Raw genomic sequence first — 21,123 nt, forward strand, 5'->3', positions numbered from 1 at the left:
TTTGTTTTTAGGTTGGTAGAAGAGCAGGGGAGAGTAAGAAGTTTTTAACCTGTTTATTACATTAGTGAGGTCTACATATTGGATTCGATAATTCAAACATCCTAATGTAAATAATTTATTTTTTTTTTTCTTAACGTGTTTCAAAGACCAAATAAATGTTGTATTTCTTGCTTGTGGTTACCATCAATTCAATAAATTAATATTGTATCTAATTTTGTGACTGGAATTTGTGGATTGGAACTCTTACGTGTTTTTAAGATTTATAATTACAAAAGTGTTCGTACATCTTAAATGCTGTCCGTTTAAGTATTGAAAACTTGTCATTCATGATGAAAACAATTAACTCCCTCAATGGAGGAAAAAAAGTGGAACGCATTTATAACGAGTTTCATGAGAATTTTGTTTATTTATAAAATTAAAATATATTCTCTAATAAGGACTTTATGTTTGCACTCCTTTGAGTGATTTCCTTCATATATTATAAGAAAATAATAATTTTTATACATCTCTCAAAATATGACGTTGTGTTCTGCATATTATGGAGTATATGAAGAGGTCCAAAGCGTAGCGAATGCATAGGAAACCAAAACTAATCTTAGCATGCCTACTGGATTAAATTTGTAAATGCATTAGGTATTTAATAAAGATTATATAGCACAGAATGTTTCTTAAGAATGACAGGATTATGGAAGGCATCAAGGAGAAAACAGCACAGTCAGGTTGGGGTTATACCATAAACAAGAGAAAATCTAACATGGCTTTTGACAACAGTAAAAAGGTTTACAGTGACGAGAGCATAGTATGTGCTATGTGCATAAGTGAAACATCTAATTCACTAGTCTCAATTCAAACTTTTAGAAAAATATAAATGTATTTTGGGATCAGTTTTTGGAAGAATGCCAGTAACAAACTAAAGAGTGTGAAGTTATGTGTATAAATAATGGTCAGCCAGAGAAGGCTTTGAATTCAAGTATGACATGGCAAAAGATGTATTTTCCTATAGCACGAGACAAAATTGGGCATGGCAAAAAGAAAGTGTAGACACAGGTGTAATAGTTAGAAACAGATGGTATAATAGTTGCAGAACCGTAAGTACCACAACGTGATGCTAACTTAAAAGCTTCCCCAAATCTGTCGCAAGGATAACAGAAAGCAGTGCTTCACTGTCCTACAAAGTCCTGAAACTATTTAAGTGTTTTTACAGTGAATACATGTTATGTTAGGATAACCTTAACTGCTATAACAGTGAAAACCCAAATAGCCACCTATTTCTTGCTTGTGTAAAATTCAATGGGAGTAAAACATATTAAGAATTGAAATGTTCGCTACATTTACGTCTTCTGCTTTCCGTGTATAACTATTAGTTTTTTATTTTGTTGGCAGGGGAGGCATGTTTGTATTTTTACTTCAGATTTTCTTTCATGGTTCACCCAATATCTATTCCTTGAAATGGTTATATTAAAAAAATGTCATGCATGGAGATAAGTGGTAATGACATCATCCAGATTCACCTTGTTATGCCTAGATACTGATTTTACAAAATTCTGGACCAAATTGGAAAAAGATGAATAAAAATTTGTTGTAGGCAGTGGTATTTTTCATTCTCTTTTTAAATAACAAACCAAAAAAAAACACAATAAAAATATATGTACAATAAAACCATTTCATAGTGTTATTTGACATAATTGATTTGAGGTTTTTGATACTGGAATCTTTGACTGGTTTTAATCAATTGCCAGGCAATTTTTTCCTGACTATTTGAAAAACCACAATACAATCCAAATGTGTTAGTCAAAATTTTAAATTACTTAGTGTCGATGAATATAGAAACTTGCAAATAATAAACTTACAAATAAGAAAGTTATGGAGTTGTTCCATAACATGATCTTTAATGAGTAACACTGAAGTTTCTCTTTAAATATTTTGTATTTTCTGAGATGCCATTAATACCCTGATCTTGTATGCATTATTATTCATTATGCTTATTTCATTATTTCTCATTTTTTTCTCCTTTGATTCTTCAGTGGGAAGAGATCAGTGGTGTTGATGAACATTACACACCCATCAGGACTTATCAGGTGTGCAATGTCATGGATCACAGTCAAAATAATTGGCTGAGGACAAACTGGGTCCCTAGGAACTCAGCTCAGAAGATCTATGTGGAGCTCAAGTTCACTCTACGGGATTGCAATAGCATTCCACTGGTTTTGGGAACTTGCAAAGAGACTTTCAACTTGTACTACATGGAGTCTGATGATGATCATGGGGTCAAATTTCGAGAACACCAGTTTACAAAGATTGACACTATTGCAGCTGATGAAAGTTTCACCCAAATGGATCTCGGAGACCGTATTCTTAAACTCAACACTGAAATTAGAGAAGTAGGTCCTGTCAACAAAAAGGGATTTTATTTGGCATTTCAAGATGTCGGTGCTTGTGTCGCCTTGGTATCTGTGAGAGTGTACTTCAAAAAGTGCCCATTCACGGTGAAGAATCTGGCCATGTTTCCAGACACAGTACCCATGGATTCCCAATCCCTGGTGGAGGTTAGAGGTTCTTGTGTTAACAATTCTAAGGAGGAAGATCCTCCCAGGATGTACTGCAGTACAGAAGGTGAATGGCTTGTACCCATTGGCAAGTGCTCGTGCAATGCTGGCTATGAAGAAAGAGGTTTTATGTGCCAAGGTAAGAGTCTTCTCTATTTTCCTTTGAGTTGTATTACTCACCTGTGGGTTTATCATTGAGTCATAGAAAGAAATGAACGCAGCCTGAACTCACTTGGCAGTAAAACATGCCTCAAGCAACACGCCTCAAACTGAACAGAGTCTATTTATAGACCAAATTTATCTCACTTGATGTGTTGATCCACAGTTTGTTATAGAGATATTCACGTGTTTGACTATGTGGTGCTGGCCTGAACCACACTGGAGGTGTTACATATGCTATTTTTAAGTGTTCTCTGCTGTTTAATGACCACGGTAGTATAACTCCAGATCAACTGGAAAAACAAACAAACAAACAAACAAACCCAAAACTGTCTCTTTTATGTAGAGGGAAGAAACATTATTGGCAGTCAGGTAATCTAATTCTAACAGAATAAGATACTACATTGTTTGCTTCTCTGCCTCATAGTGGTACATACTTCATTGTTATAAAATGTATTCTCCAGTGGTATCTGTTCATCAAATACACGTTCACTTACAATGTGTTAGTGCTTTAATAGCGATTATTTTATTTAAAAATCCAGGGTGGATACCATAGTGTTTGATGTATTGAGGGGTAATTTTAAAAGAAATCTCTGCTTCATGATTTGGCCCTTTAGACTGCCCAGGAAAATATCTGTACCAATGCTTAGGTGCAATGCAATGTACCTGCAATGCAGTGTGCAATTGCAATGCATATTCGAGTCTTCATATAGTAGCAAAGAACCTGAGCTCTGCCATCAAATTGATTTTTATTAAAACTCTATTTTCATAGAAGTAAAATTAAAAGATAGCCTTTTTTTCACGTAAGATATGACATATCAGATGAAAATTTCCATTTAATCCAAAGATTTGTTAATTTAGCGTTAGGCAAAGTTTAGTGTTTAAGAACACACTGACATTATTATTAAAACATGTATAAATACATAGGAGAACTTAAATACTTACTCAGTCCTTGGAACCTAGTCTTTTAATACCTTTGTTTGCTGTTATACTCTGCACATGAATTGAATTTGTAGCCATTCTAAATCTCAAACATGCGGAAGAAATGAATATACTTTATACATAAATTAACCTTTCTAACAATGTGAACAGAACATAGCACTTTGCTTTTGACTATAGACTAGGTCTATAGAAGAAAAAAAAAGTAGTGAGAGCAAAGGCTATACTGTAGTCTCATACTTTTCCATGTTGTTTAGATCCTTGACAAGCACCAACAGAAATATTGTTACCAAGGATGGTTTTGAAAGTTCTAAAATTGACACAACATAGTAGTTACTACCTGCTTATATACATGAGTGGAGAGAAGTCTCAACAGCCTTTATAATCCACTTTGAATCATATTTTGTCACTGTGGTATTCTTTGTGATATATGATATTGGTGAGAATTATTTTAAATAAAATAATAAAGGCCTAGCTCAGGAGGAATTAAAAAAAAAGTCCATTCTTTCTAATTTGGTCTCTACTGAACCAGTCTCTGATATCCACACCAGCACAGGAATAGATGTGTCTCCTTCTCAGAGAAATCAATATGCATCAATTTATGCAGAACTATCTCATAAAATATGACATTGAGCAAGAAACCTAATCATTAGATGTTCGGATTTAAAATAATTTTCATATTTTTATAATCATATTGAAAGTTACAAGGAAATGAAAAATAAGTATCAATGAGGTAAATAGAATCATATAAAAGTATTAATACAAATAAATAAAGCATACAAATAATTAACTTATGTTACATGCTGTCTTGAAGACAAACTAGTAGCACATAAAAAAAGTCAAATTAACTTGTATTTAGAAAATCTACAATGAGGGGTGTCTGGGTGGCTCAGTCGGTTGAGTGTCCGACTTCAGCTCAAGTCACGATCTCACAGCTCGTGAGTTCGAGTCCCACGTCAGGCTCTGTGGTGACAGCTCAGAGCCTGGAGCCTGCTTCGGATTCTGTGTCTCCCTCTCTCTCTGCCCCTAACCGACTTGCATTCTGTCTCTGTTTCTCTCAAAAATAAACATTAAAAAAAATTTTTAAAAAAATCACAATGAATTCAAAATTGCTATTTTAACCTCATTTTAATTTACTGAACTACTTTTTTAAAGTAACTACTATGCTATTACATTCTATGTCAAGATTACGCCTAGAGGTAACATTTATGTCAAAGTTCTATATCTTTGATTCTTGTAGTTTATTATGTTGAAGGATATCAACAGCATCTTTTCGATATAGTAATGCTATGTCATCACAGACTTTCTCAGCATTTGAAAATACTAGTTTCAGAATGAGATACATATGCATTAATAGCACATTTTTTCAAGACAAAGATCATGAAGATAAATCAGTAAAAATAATTATAATAGAATTAGAGATGGCCCATGAAGTGAGATGTGATTGTAATTTAAAGGGGGGATGATTTTTTTAGTGATGTAATTTACAGGTGGAGTGTGGTCCTAGGGTCATATCTTGACGTTTGCTAATGTTTACAGGTGAGTTTTGGCTTCCTTTCTTTTTTAATCGCAACATTTTTGTGTATTCAGGTTATTAAACAATGCATCGAGGTAATCTACTTTGTTCTGATTTACATATTTAGCAAATGTTTATTTAAATATATTAGTTTGGGCATTACTGTACTACATGTTAAAAAATCCAGTACTCCACCAATTGGTTCCGTATCTGGTGCAAAACCTGTAATTTTGCTGCTGTTGTCAGTGACGGTGCTGATGTTTCCTGTGCCTGTTACGGTTTCCTTTCTTTTAATTTTTAATTTTTTTTTGGTTGACTTTGTAGTAAAGCTTGAGGACTGATCCAAATAGCTTGCTGTGACTCTCACAGGTCAACATTCTATCAGCACTGCTTATATTCAGGCACACAGAAGAATGGTAATCCCCAGAAAGGAAACAGATAAAAAGATAGCTAGACAAACTTCGTATATTTCATGTGATCACTTTCGTTTTGTTTTTTTCCAAAAAAAAATATTGTGTCACTCTTTAAAAAAAAAAAAAAAAAGGATGGGACAATAGCTTAACATACCCACTACTTGGAATACATATACAGCTAGATTTTTAAAATCTCAGGATAATTTTCTAACACAGAGATCAGCGACCATGGAATTTCAGTTGCCTAACACAAAAGAAAACAAGAGTCCTTCACTTTATTTAAAGGAATATTTAATGGATGCCAAATTCATTCAAAGCACTGTATCAGAACTCAAAAACATTTTTGCAACATTCATTCATTATTTACCAGATGCTAGACAGTGTGCTTATATGCCAACTCATATCCATGAGCTGTCTTTATTTATCCCCCAAATAACCTATAGGCACATATTATTATTATCTCCATTCAAAAAAATGAGAACAAAGCATTCACAGGTTAAATATCTTGCCTTCGTGTATTTAATAAGTGCTGGATGAGATCTGAAACCAGGCCGTCTCATTCAAGGTTGAAGTTTCAAACTCAATCCACACAGCTTCCCTGTGGTTTAGTCCAGTGGTGACAGAGACCAAGAAACCCCATGAAGACACAGATTCTACAGGAGTTAAGAGTACTGTAAATTGAAGGAGGAGGAGGACCGCAGTGAGTTGGCATAAAGTAACTAAGAATCTGTTAATTTATGGTTTATCTATTTCAGTTCATTTCCCGCATCTTTCTGTTTCTAGATTGTTTGGAAGAGTTACTAGCCAAATAGCCAAAATGTCATATTTTGGGAGGACTAAGCTTAGCCTGGGTGATATCTAATAAAATCTGGATATATAGATCACCAAGCATCTTAGATATACAAAAAAAGTCTACCAAATTTAATTCAATATGTGTTTTTGACCATCCATTAGTACAAAGTAATAAGTGCCAGACACGGGGAAACATAGATGAATTGTATGTACCTTGCAGGAACTCACCATCTACTATGAAAGACAAATACATAAATGAATAATTTTAATGCAAGACAGACCAATCAGTCTTCTACCAGGAGTACAAGGAACTTTGGCAATGTAGGGGAAGGAGAGATTAATTTTGAGTATTTCAAAATTAATAGTGGAATTTATTCATTAACAATGAGAAGTCTTTATTGAGAGATTTGGATCATCACTGTTGGGATTGGAAACTTTTGGAGTAAGAAGAAGAGGCTAACTACCTTACAGAGCTTACATATTCTAGAAGGTAAAGTTTATAATTTGTTTATTCAATCATTATCTCAAAATCTCAAAATATGTAGATATCTCTCCCATTAGAGTTTTGTGTTCTGAGTTTGTTCCACAGGAAGGCTTTATAGAAGATCTAAATTTCATAACCAGATCATTTTCTGACCTTAGTAATGAAATATTCTGAACCATTTATTCCAGCCTAAATGGATAATTGGGACAATTGAAATTTGGTTAAGCATGCTGAAAATAGGACAATGTCCATTTGAAAATAGGAAAAATGTATTGATAAAAACATTTTCTTGTCAAAAAGCTCATCCATCAGTTTCAGAACTATAATTAAAACCAAAGTTATCTTTGTACAGGACAAGAACCCTAACCATTGCATTACACTTTTCTTGTATATACTTTTCACAACAGTATATTTTTCCTGAAATGAGAAAAAGTAGTGGAAAATATCTTTTCACCATTTATTCAATTATTCAACAATTACCGAGTTTTGTAATATGTACTAAAGTCTGTGCTAGACACTAGGAAAACAAAGATAAACATTATCTCTGCTAAATTAGTTTGATTCGTAGATCAAAAATCTATGTGTATTGTGTATGTGTGTGTGTGTGAGAGAGAGAGAGAAAGAGAGAGAGAGTGTGTATGTGTTTAAAATATTCGGTCTTTGCTCTTAAAAAACATAGATTTTTTAACTGAATTATTAAACAGAGCTAAGTTAATAATAGTTTAAACTAAAAATAAGTTATTAGTGTTAATGAGGAAGGAGGTATTGGTGTGGGAGGATATAAGTGATAGGAAATTAAAATGTTCTACAATTAGATGCTTCATGTTGCTGCTCTTCCTTTTCTGTGCCAAAAAAGAACACGGGAAAGCTAAGAATAGAAAGTGGTACACCGTTCTCTTTCAAGGACTGGTTAGAGGAAGAAAATAAGAGAGGAATGAAAGAGATATTGGTAACTAAAGAGTCATTCAGGAATTGCATGCCATGCAAACTGGAAATACAGAAAAAGGCAGTTTCAGGAGGGTAGAGAGTGCTTGTGATAAATTTGGTAAAATAGAAATGCACATAAAAAAAACAAAAAAAAAAAACAACCCACACATGCTTCATCTGATAAAAAGTAATGTACTGATTAGTAAGAAAAGTAAGAAATCATGTATTAGACTTGGTTTTCTGCTAGTTTCTCTAATACATAACTTTAAAATATGGCTTTAGTTTAAATAAGTTCTCTCTCAATTTAATGATAGAGAAGGAAATCCTGGTATCTCTTTTAATTTACTGTTTGTGGCTTAAGCATTTGGGCCATGTTTCTGCTACCTGGGTAAACTTGCTGGATGTGGTCAAATTGCAGGTTGAGTTGTTTTTACAGGATGTCAATAAAGCTCTTTTAAGATGATAACATTAAAAATTAAAATTACAAACCTAAATCATCTATTATTTGGGCTTTCAATCACTGACAATCAAAATAAACTTGATTTCTTTCACTGGAGAAATCATTTTTACTTCTTACATCCCACCATAATTCTTTTAACTTTTTAAGATTGGAGATGTGAAAGGGGCACTGGCGTGGCTCAGTCGGTTAAGCATCCAACTTCGGCTCAGGTCAGGATCTCATGGTTAGTGGGTTCCAGCCCTGCATCGGGCTCTGTGCTGATAGCTCAGAGCCTGGAGCTTGCTTCAAATTCTGTGTCTCCTGCTCTCTCTGCCCCTCCCCCACTCACATTGTTTTTCTGTCTCTCAAAAATGAATAAATGTTAAAAAAAAAAAAAGGATTGGAGATGTGAAGAAATTTTGCATGAATGCCAAGAAACCTTGTGAACTTTATTATTATTTCTTTTAATCCTGGATAATAAATTATGTTATCTGCTTTGATTTAGTTTGGAGAGAAAAAAATGAGAATGCTAATGGCTTTTTATATAGTCAATTAATTACATTTGAGGCAGATACCAGGAGGTTACTATAAATATTCCTGCTCCTACAAACTTTGTTTAGATTTAATGTACCAAATACCTTATTAATGTCACCGAAGAATCTGTTGCTCTGTGTTTTATCTCTGTGCATTCATTGTGGAATGCAAACTTTATTCCTTGTTTTTGTACATTAGCAGCTTAATAGAAAAGTGTGTTTGATATGATGTATGAAGACATCTAGACTTTTTGATGATTGTCCATAATTATGTTTGTTTCACTTAGGACTTATGATATCAGTTCTTACTCTCCATTCATTTCTCTGTCAATTCAGAAAGTTTTAAAGAACGTGTCAGGGTTTCAATAACAAAATGGTTTGGAGATTCTGCTTACTCTGACAGAGGAGGTAGAGAAAATTGAAAATCTCTGTTGAAGTTTCTTAGCACTTACTACTGAGTCTGTTTGCACCTTCTGGAACTGCAATGAGTGCATACATTTTAATGAATTCAGAAGCATTTCTTTCCAGTTGTTTTTAGACTGAAAGTTCTTTGAGGGAAGGGGCCACGTCTTGTTCTTTTTTTAGGAGCATCATGCCTTGAACTAGCAGAGTATAATTCTCCATGAGATACTTATTGAAAGAATACTTACTGAATGAACCATTCCAACTGTGCATGCTTAGAAAGTAAGCTCTGGAGAGAACATACTTTATGCTGTCTTTGAATCTACTAGGTCTTTCAGACACAACTTTCATCTAATTCGAAATGAGCACATTTGACATTTAGGTCGCACACAGTTGCAACAAGCTAAGACTAGATCCACCTGACTATCATTAAACTAATTAATGAACAGATGAGATAAGGTAATATTTTATATGGTAGTTGAGAGAATACCTTTCTCTTTTATGAATTTATGATGAATATTGTTTTTCTGACTTTCGAAAATCAATTGCCTCACATACCTATAATAAAGCAAATTTTTTTTGCATTTAGGAAAATTTTCAGCATTTAGGAAAATGCTGAAATGGTTTTTGTTTTACACACCTAGTACTTAGATGCCTCCTCCTTTAATTACTGCACTGAAATTACCAGGTTTCTTACCTTGAATTATGAAAAATTTACTTGTTTTCCCTGAGTTTAAAATGACAACCCTCTATCACCACTTTGCTCTTAGCAGTTGCATACCCATGCCTCTTCAAACCAGTGAATTTATTTTAATAAAAGAAATATGCCACTAATAAGTAATGTAAATAACTTTCAAGTGAATTAGACAGATACATTGTGACAGCTTTATAATGGCTATAAAACCCTTGATTTATACAAGTTTCTGTGTCTTCTCACCAATTTATATAGTAAGTTATGGTAGCATTAACACGATGCAGAAAAACCCTCCAAGTTTGCCCTCAAACTTCAGTTTGAATTTAATTGTTTTATTTAGCAAAATACTCTTGTCACTGACAAATGTTTGAGTGCTTGGATCAAGAGCCCCAGAATGCTGCTTAGCAAGTGTGCAGCTAAACAATTTGAGCCTCAGTTTCTTCATCCATAAAAGGGGAATGATAATACCTACCCTTTAGAATTACCAATGAATATATACTTGGCCCATTGTAGAGTGCCTAGCGGTGGGTTAAAGGTATATGAACATCCTTGCTATGATTAGTCATCGGTGTCATTGGAATGTGTGATCTTTCTTACTTTCTTGTTTCATCTGTGTTAAAACAGATGTGACAAACCCATCCGTTCAAACAGCCTCTCTCTTACCTTAAACCTTAGGCCTTAGAGACATCTGGCGGGAGAGAAAAAGTCTTTAATGAATTTATATATCTGCCTATTCATTATTTATTCATTGGTTGTCTACCTTCTTCCAAATAGGGTTTTCCTTTTCCGAGGAGACTTCATTTTAAGTTTCATTAAGCTTCTAGCCTATTTACTCACAGGTGTTATTTCCTCTATTCTCATATTGTTAGCTTTTATTTCTCTTCTTCTGAACATCAGTCACTCTTGATTTTTCCCATCTAGTGTTTGACTCACTCTCTAATTCTTCCTAGAATGTTTTTTTTTTTTTTTGCTGATTATTCAAAAGCAGCCTTAAAATTAGAGATGGACATTTTTATTAATTGTAGACCCAGAAAGGCTTTTAGATTTTAACTGATTTAAGATAATATAGTTTAGGAAACAAATAACAATAGCAAAATAAAATAAAAATTCTACATTTTAAAAATGTTAAGCCCAGACGTTTTTCACTGTGTTACATCCTAATATTCACCATATAAAAGACTAGCTTAAGTAATTGGGGAGGTTATAACAATAAATAATACTCTTGCCTTGAAGAAATCACGAGTCAAAAAAAATAATCAACTAAGCAAAAATATTTGTCCAACCATTTTACTTGACTCTGTATAAAACTAACTATATCTCTTTGATTTATTTTAAATATTTATTATGTACATTTAAGAATGTAATTCTTGTACATTGTAATTATGTACATTGTAGTTCATTTTTGAATCTGTATAAATGACTACAATTATGTACATTGTAGTTCATTTTTGAATCTGTATAAAAACAAACAGTATAAATTTAAACCGTGGATTTGCATATTTAAGATACTAAAAAGAAATGTGAGTTCTTTGTTCTGTAAAAACTACAAATCAGATTATTTTGAGCAGTCAGAGCCAATTTAATTGCAAACATATTTAGGAGAGATATGACTGTTGTTAAACTTAAGGAGTAGAATGAATTCATGTGTAACTATTTGAAATACCTCCTAATTAATAAGTACAAGTTAGATGATCAGCAATGAATCACCGTAAAAGACAAAAATCATGGGCGGTTTTATAAATGTTGGTAACATTATAACACAGGTTTACAGCTAAATGAGAATTACAGTGTGTTAGTAAAATATGAATTACTTTACCTTGTATGGGTTAACTTTAGTTGTATAATCTTGCCAATCCCATTATTCAAAGAGGAAAAAATAGTAAGACATTTCTTCTGTCAATAGGTCTTTTAGTACTTTTTGTCTTGACCTGGAAGGCCATTTTGCAGGTCAGTATGAAGATATTTTCCCAAGGTTTTAACCTAGTTCACATCATCCCTTGTCAAATAGCTGTAGGGTATTAGCTTTTATGATTTTTTATTTAAGTATGCTAAAATCTCTGAACTTTCAGATACTTTGCCTGGTCCAGTGTCTCAAAGGTGGAAATAATAATTTAGGCAACACCTATATGCCAAATAGATACTCTTTGGGCCACACAAATAATTTTCCCACTGAAATTGTTTGGGAGCCTATCTGTGGGAAAATATGGATTGAGTTTCCCAATACAATATTTACTTTGGGAACTTAAGACATGGGAAAAATAATTTAAGTTGCAGAAAGTAAAATAGCTCTAATTTTACTTGAAAGAAGTTGTTTCTGTCATTGCATTTTCAGTCTCATTTTCAAAGGAAGATCAGAACATTGTTTTGTATAACACTAAGTATCTAGTAAATGTAAACACCTCTGAAAAGTGATTAGAATTTTCAAAGGAAAAGACACATCTAAGCCCATTTCTCTGTGAGAGATGGGATATTAGATATTTTGAACATATGAAAATTATAATTATTTGGCAGCTTAATAAATATCACCTTGTCAAATAGCTCATGGATCTGGCATCATAATTTACAATCAAGTAGTTAAGTTTGAAGGAAGTCTTGAAATTTCAGTTCTTTAACTTAGACTACTTTGGGGTTTATATAGACAGTCTTCCTCAGTTCTGATTTCCTGCATGCCCTTATATAAAACAAATATTTTAAAGCTGATACATAATCTATGGCTTTTGTCAAGAATATCCATCTTTAATTTTTCAACCTGCTTTTCTTTCCAGCTATTCAGATATTATCAAAGCTTCTAGATTGTAAAATTTGAAGAATGCGATGTAATTGTTTTTCAGAATACATGTTATGATTCTAAAAAGAGATAATTGATATTTCATTAACTTTTCCATATTGTTTCATTATTTCTAGTCAGCTCCTATCAAAGGAAGGGAAATCCAACCTTATGCAAAATAAACTGAGAAGTAGATCTTTTTCTCCCTCTTGAGATACATAGATTCTGTGAAAGGCATCGGTAATAGTTTCACAACGTTTGCTTTGCAAGTACAGATTCGTTGTGCACTTTCCACCTTCTTTCCTGTGATTTCTCCCCCCACTTCTGTCTGTGTTTGGAGTTTTGACAATCCCTTATTAGTTCCAGAGTAGAACTTATAAGAGCTAATAAGGGTTTACATTACAGCTCTGACAGCTGGCAGTAAACTTTAATAGAAAGCAATTGGGGAGAGAAGTTTAAGTTTTGATAATATTTGATGAAAGTGCTCCTAAAGTAAGAAGAGCCATTTGGAAAGAATCATATGACTAGAGAGACTGCATGTATGCTCTGTTCTTATAGCTTCTCATCGTCCAGAAAGCGGACAAAACATCCTGTTGGCAGATAACTGTAATCACTTATGGATGTCTCTTTTAGGGATCAGAATCCATGATAGGAGAAAAAAAGTAATGTAAACTTTGGTCATGTTATTTACCATTATCCCGATAGTCCTCTGAGATGTGTTTGATTGTCCTTTAGAAACACTACCACAGTGTGGACTTCTAGCCAAAGATTTGTTCTGTGAGAGGAGACCCGGAGATTCCAAGGGTGAGTCGACATCGTGAAAATCATACCCACTGTATGAGCGGTCGCAGACTTTTTGTATTATAAAAAACACAATTAAAATAAGAAGTAAGGATGGCTTCTAATAGTGAAAGACCCTCCATGTAAAATATTCCTGAATTCTCTGTTCAGTGGTCAGCTACAAAGCCACAAAAGGTTAAAAGTGGATGCTGTAATTGAGAACAGCTGCTGCTTTTTGACATGAAGACTCACTTTCAACAAGAAAAGAGAAAGCATATGCTATGGGATGAGAGAATACCATTCTTGAATTAATGCACAAAGAGCATGTAAAGTTTTGTGAAACTCAGAATAGAATCTGTATATATAAATGGTTGGAAAGGAACCTTTTTACTTCTCTGGTAGTTATTAGAGAAGAAAATGTATATTTCAGAGATTTGGATCCATTTGCTGTCTATCTCATGCTGCTATATTGAAGGTGGAATATTTCAGTCTATCAGTCAACATGTGTAAAGGTTTTATGGCATCCAGAATTGAATTGATTAATGTGCTGAACTTGGGGGGAAGGACAATACATTTCTTGCTCCCAAACATCTTGGATTCTAAAGAGTACCTGAGCTGAATTTATGCTAAAAGGAAGCAAGCACAATATCCATAAGTTCATAAGGGAAAAGAAATGGAGTAAGTATGGAAGATGAATATTGCTTAGAGATTCATAAAAATGTGGTGCTAAGAGGTAATAAATGGAGAGGATTCAATCTCTATGGAGTTAAATATTCCATCATTATCCATTTTCATCAAACAAAGCTTAAAGAATACCTACTATACCAAGTATCCACCACAAATATCACACAAAACACAACAGAAAATGTCCCTGCCCTCAAGGAAGTTAGATTTTAGTGGAGACATCAAGGAATCAAATGCTAATGCAGATTCTTTCTGTGTGCCACCCATAGAGTTTCAAAGTGTAGACTGATTTCTCCCCCCAGGTGATTTTACCTCTAAGGAACATTTGAAAATGTCTGAAGAAGGTATTTTTGGTTGTCACAGCTTGGGGAGGGGATTGCTACTGGCATCTAGTGTTTAGAGGCCAGAGTTTCTGCTAAATATCGTATAATGCACAGGGAAGCCTCTATAACAATAAATTATCCAAGCAAACCATGTCAAGGTTGAGAGACCCCGGTCTAGAATAACCCCTCTTTTACATAAATATAAGTTAAGGCTAAAAGGTCAAATTACATGTTAGCAGAGCCTAAATTGGAAAAAGGTCAAATTACATATTAGTAGAGCCTAAATTGGAACCCAGGCCCAAGCATCTCATGATGGTACCTCGGGCCTTATCCTTTCTGGGATTCACTTGGAATTTATTTAGAAATTTATAAAACTGTTAAAGGCATATGAAATCCTACTAAAGGCATATGAAATCCTACTAACTACTTAGATCATTAGAAAGTGATCCTTCTGCAAAGAAAAACAAAGCTAAGATCCTTTATGTGAGAGAAAGAGTAACGACTTCAGGAATATTCACATGAAGGTGGACATTTAAAACCAGTGGAAGAATGTTACTTGCACAGAGCTGGAAAAAGTGACTGACGTTCAGTGGCTGGAATTTGGTAGTGCACGAACTGAGAATGTGAACAGAGTAGTAAAAGAGATATCAAAGACAAAGCATTTGGAGATTGAGGGTGTTTCCTTGAGCAAAGGGTTCGGACAGCTGCTATGGAGTTAGTCCCCTTCTAGGCTACTCTGACGTGCTGACATGACATCAAATCTGACATTTGGTTCTCTTTTTTCTGTAATGTGTTACTAATGCAAAGATGACAGGTAGGTGCGGTTATTTAGTGCACATATTGTATTAATAGTCTTGGTATAAAAAGTTCCTTGGTTCTAGTTCTAGGACTGTTCCTCTTTGATACGAGAGCAGCACCTCAATATCAGCTGTTTCAGTCCTCTGGTGAATATCTGAGCCTAGTGCTTTATTTAATCCTCTCAACTGCCTCTGAGGAAGGTGCTGTCTTGCCCTCCTTTCCCATGAGAGGAGATTAGAGGTTGTAGCTGGTAAGAAATGAGAACGGAATTTGAGTGGAGAGCACTTGTGTGTGACCAGTGTTCCCTGGGCCTTCCTAGTGAAGAGGGCCAGGGGGAGTAAGGAACCAGAGGCCCATCAGCCTAGCCTGTGTTTGTAGAAATAACCTGTGAAACTCAGGGTTGTAGTTACTGTAAGGATGCTTTTGAGGATGCTATGCAATACTTTCCATTCTGTTTCCTCAGAAATATCTGAGACCCATCACAAACATTGCTTTCTGGCTCGATGCCAGAAGTGCTGTGTTCCTCAGGCTACTGCCTTGTTTTCACTTTTGGAAATTGATTCATGCCACGGTCATGGTATCTTGTGTGCATTCTCTATAAGAGAGCACAAGAGTTATGTCTTCCTACATCCTACAAATAGTTATGCCCCGGCAACATTCTTTTTTGATACTAAACTCACATTTTGTTTCATGTGAAAGGAGAAATCTGTTTAGGCAAGAATAAAATAAAAAAAGGATGTTTAGGAATTTGACTGCAGAACAGAAGGCAGGTTTGTTTTGTTTTGTTTTGTTTTAATTTTAAATTCCAGTATATTTGACATACAGTGTAATATTAGTTTCAGGTGCACAATATAGTGATTCAACACTTCCTATACAACACCGAGTGCTCATCATGACAGGTGCACTCCTTAATCCCCATCACCTATTTCACCCAGTCTCCCAAGCATCTCTCCTCTGGTAAACATCAGTTCTCTATAGTTAAGAGTGTGTCTCTTGGTTTGCCTCTCTTTTTTCCCATTTGCTCGTTTTGTTTCTTGAGTTCCCCATGTGAATGAAATCATATTGTATGTGTCTTTCTCTAACTAACTTATTTCACTTAGCATAATATACTCTAGCTTCATCCATGTTGTTGCAAATGGCAAGCTTTCATTATTTTTTATGGTTGAATAATATTTCATATCGTATATACAATATGTATATCACTTCTTCATTCATCTGTCGATGGACACTTGGGCTGCTTCCTCAGTTTGGCCCTTGTAAATAATGCTGCAATAAACACAAGGCTGCATATATTTTTTGAATTCGTGTTTTCACATTCTTTGGGTGAATACCGAAAGGGTATTTGGTATCATAGGGTAGTTCTATTTTTAGCTTTTGGAGGAACCTCCATAGTCTTTTCCATGGTGGCTGCACCAGTTTGCATTTCCACCACTAGGGCAAAAGGGTTCCTTTTTCTCCACATCTTCACCAACACTTGTTTCACAATTTTATGTTTTCCCTGTATATTCCCTTTGTGTTCTCTTCTTCATCTTTTAAAAAATATTTAATAGTAATTTGCTGCATCCTGAATTGTACATATCCTGTCTCAAGGATAAGAGGTAAATACATTTGAATTGCCATTTATTGATTGCCAAGTATGCACTCAGTGATTAATACACCATTTGATCCTCAACAAAAGCCTTATAGAGTAAATATTATTAGCCATATTTACCAGGGTAGGGCTAAGATAATTTACTAATTTGCCCTGTGTCACAATGCCAGGTTATAAACTGAGATCTAATTCTGGAACCCAGTCCTTCTCATAATATAATAAGCTAACATTTTTCTTTTGCCGATACTTTTACAAGTCACAATAATGTGTAAATAAGCAAATTCTTGCAGCCAAGGATGTGGCTAGAGACTTTGTTTTTTATTTTATTTTATTTTTTTCATTTTATTTATTTTGAGAGAGAGAGGGAGAGAGAGACTGTGTGAGAGACGGGGGGGGGGGGGTGGCAGAGAGAGAGAGAGAGAGAGAGAGAGGGAGGGAGAATCCCAAGCAGGCTTAGGTCAGGACAGAGCCTGATGTGGGTCTTAATCTCAGGAACTCACAGCCTACGCTGAGATCAAGAGTTGGGCCCTTAACCAACTGAGCCGTCCAGGCACCCCTAGAGAATTTGGTTTTTAGAGTTGAGAAAAAAGGTTGGCATTAGTTACTTAAAGAGGCAAGAACTTCATATTCATTAACATAATCCTTTCCTCTTTTTCTCAATATAGAATTGAGTAAGACTATAATGTAAAAATGTTTTAACAGGGTATCTGTGGCCTTTATTTTCCGTGCATGTGGAACTGAGTCACACCTCTCATTACCTCTACTTCTATTTCCATTGCCCCTGCTGTTTCTTAGGACATGATTGATGGGAGATGATGGCGAGTGGGGAACCAGGACTCAGAAAACACTCGCTATGTGCCCAGTGTGTATGTTTGCACAATATGCTTCATTATTAGTTTGACAGATCTCCAAGTGGCAGATTGGAAATGAATTTTGGAGATGGCTGACATATCTGCTACACATACTGGATGTTTTCAAATCTCATAAACACGGAGATATGTGTGTGTGTGTGTGTGTGCGTGTGTGTGTATATGTGTGTACATGCATACATGTAAATATATATGCAGGTGTATTTATATATGTGGTGTTTGTGCCTATATACATATGTGACATGTACATATATTATAGGCACATATAGAGATGCATATATGGATACATAGTATATATATATATATCCATGTATACACATACGTTAGCACTGTATACTTAGCATATATACATGTTTAGTCACTATAATATGTGTCCTTCTAAATGTACTTAAACATCTTTCTAAAAGAAATTAAAATGAGTGAAGTATGGATTAGAATATCATACTGAACTGTAGATGATGTTGGGCTGCTGCATACATTCTTATATTTCTTTTTAATTGCTTTTAGAATGAAGCAGCACACAAAATAAGTTAATAAATATAGAATGCCTAACTTTAAAAATTTAAATAACAAATCTTTTAGGTAAATAGATATGGCTTAAAATGTACATGATTCCTACTATTAATTGATTCCTACTATTAATATTAATAGTATTCCTACTATTCCTATAGTATTCCTACTATTAATAGTATTCCTACTATTAATCAGGTTGTTTTATATAAGGATCATATGTGAAACTTTCTTTGAAAATGTTATTGGTGTCATTGATTACAAAGTTTTGTGTTGCTCTCAGGAATGTCTTAATCTTTTAAACTTTCTGGACTGTAAAGACTTACATAAAGTAACTATTTCATTAATACAGTAAAACTCCTTTAAAATGTTGATGTTCAAGTACATAAATAATTCCCAAGGGCTTTTACTGTACCTAATTGTTATGTTTTAGTGACACGATATATGCTGCTTTATATCCAAATCTGTTGTAATGGTGATGGGTAGGATAATGGCGTTCCATTAATGCTTCAGTGCAAAGCTACTGGGGAAAGAAAGCTAGAAGTAAAAGCAGACTATATCCTTCATAACGTTGATGGTTGCTCTTATTAGTGATGAAAAGGAAATGAGAAAATACATTGGCTTGCCTTTTATTAAGCACAGTAAGGAAAGCAGATGAACGTTTGAAAGCTCATTGAGCTGCCATAAAAAAATTTAAACATTGTTCATATTGGCGAGTAGCCAAGCTCATGCTGTAAACTCCAGACAAGGGTCAGCACTGCAGAGGAATTGTCAGCTCTATTCATAGAGGATAGTTTCTGTACTAGCTTAGTCCAGTTGTAAACCTGAGATTTACTCGGCACAGTTGTGGGATTATATTTGTTTTACATGACTTGATACACATCTAAATCCGATAAGATTCCTTAGCATAAGATGATGGGGTTGCTTGATTTTATACGCTTGAATCTTGTTAAAATCATTAAATCATTTATTTTATATAATACTATATGTGTGTGTATACATTTGTGTGTATAGACGTAGATCTAGAATATTTTTAAGAGAGTTATGAGAGAATAAAAAATATAGCAATAAAAAATATAGCAATAAAATGTTGATAACAAATCTGATACTAAAATATGGATACTAAGTTTTTAGGCGAATATAAAACTTTGTTATTGTTGTAGATTGTAACCTTTCTAAAATTAGCAGCTGTGCTTTTTGCTCTTATATGAATCTTTTCTGAGCCTGGTTCAAAATCTGTGTTTAATAAATACATATTTTTGTGTGAATATTCACGGCTCCTTTTCTTACTAATATTTTTGCTTCTTTATTAAATTACGTACTATATCTATATATAACAGGAAAAAATGAAGCAATAGTAAAACGTGGGTAACTTTCTTGAATGAAGGCACGTATGACAGATATAGGAACACACATACCTAGGTATTTGTTATACCCTCACCTTTTTTATTTTAGAAAATAAATCACTCCTTCTTCCTGCACAAATCGTTTTCCATAAATAAGCTTTATAAAACAGAGACATAATGTAAATATTTGGCTGGTCAGCCATATTGGCTGACTGGACAAAGTTTTGTCACTTTCAAGGCAGATTACTTGAAATAGGTAATTTAACAATAAAATGATAACACAAATTCTGCTATATTAGTTAACACTTTGTTTGCCTCACACCAGTTTATCGTTAAATATTTTTTAACTTCCTTTTTGTTTTTTTGGTTTTTTTTTTTTTTAGAAGAAAGCCTCCAGAGAAGAAGTGACAGGAAAGTAATTGCCTTAATTTCTGAAGAAGGAAGTGTACTAGAAATAGCCATTAGTTTATATTAAGGATACAGCCACACTTATAAAACCCAGACAGTCTAAATACTCTTTAAAATATTGAAAGTAGACAATGAAAATGAAATCCAATTTCTCATGCACAATAAAAAGATTTCTGTGATTTGTGGCATTACTTTCCCAATTTAAAGCAAAATAAAAATAAATAAATAAATTGAAAAGGCAATGGATTCCTTTTTAAAAATACAAGTAAAGGATGAAAAGGCATTTGAAAATTGTCAAATTATCCACAGCTGAAATGATCCATCCTGTGGAATAACTATCTTAAGATGTAAAGATTTGAAAGGTTGTAACTTAGTAATTACATTTTATTTGCTGTTACTCATTTGCTACTCAGTTATGGGGACATGATTATATGTTGCTGCTTAGATGATTGTAATGATAAGAAAAAAATCTCTTTATAATCTAGTAGATTCTATGTCTGAGAAACTCAGGAAATAAATCCTATGAATCTCTGAGTACCCTTTATACTTCCTCTGAAGCTTTTGGTATATTCAAACAGTTTTCTCAAACTACACTGGATTTGAAAGCAAATGAGATGGAACCTTTACATGTTCTACCAACTGTAAGATTTTATACATTTCAATCACTCACTTATTTCTATATTTGTTTTAGTTTAACATTATCATCTTCTTTATTTTTTTTGTTGTTTTTAAAATGTTTTTAAAATTTTTCTTTATTGAGAGAGAGAGAGCGAAAGAAACAGATCATAAGTGAGGGAGGGACAGAAAGAGAGGGAGACACAGAATCCGAAGCAGGCTCCAGGCTCTGAACTTCCAGCACAGAGCCCAGTGAGGGTATCGGACCCACAAACCATGAGATCATGACCTGAGCCGAAGTCGGATGCTCAACCACCTGAGCCACCCAGGTGCCCCAAAATATCATCTTCTTTAAACAGATGGAAGTTCATAAAATTAGACCATGACAGCCTAGGATATTTTCTAAGATACATTTTTCCCCAAATAATTTTAAAGAAAATACCCTTGCTCACCGTTAAACAGGATGGCAAAATAGGTCTTGTAGGTTTGACACAATTTTGTGTAGTGCAGTTCTTTATTCTTACAACACTGAGGCCCCAGTCAGAATCTACCCTACTTTAGACACAGAGTTCTAACTTGCTGAGTAAT

General features: G+C 34.2%; 1 protein-coding gene across 3 annotated transcripts in view; it reads left to right on the forward strand.

Moving 5' to 3' along the window:
* EPHA3 (EPH receptor A3) overlaps positions 1-21,123 on the forward strand; it is a 346,338-nt gene that overhangs the window by 87,416 nt on the left and 237,799 nt on the right. For all 3 annotated transcript variants that reach the window (XM_042903060.1, XM_042903058.1, XM_042903059.1), the window contains one exon: positions 2,025-2,685. In XM_042903060.1, coding sequence (XP_042758994.1) covers positions 2,091-2,685 — 595 coding nt within the window. In that variant the 5' untranslated portion in view covers positions 2,025-2,090. The remainder of the gene's footprint in view (positions 1-2,024; positions 2,686-21,123) is intronic.

This window comes from Panthera leo, chromosome C2, assembly GCF_018350215.1.
Source record: "Panthera leo isolate Ple1 chromosome C2, P.leo_Ple1_pat1.1, whole genome shotgun sequence".
Lineage (NCBI taxonomy): Eukaryota > Metazoa > Chordata > Mammalia > Carnivora > Felidae > Panthera > Panthera leo.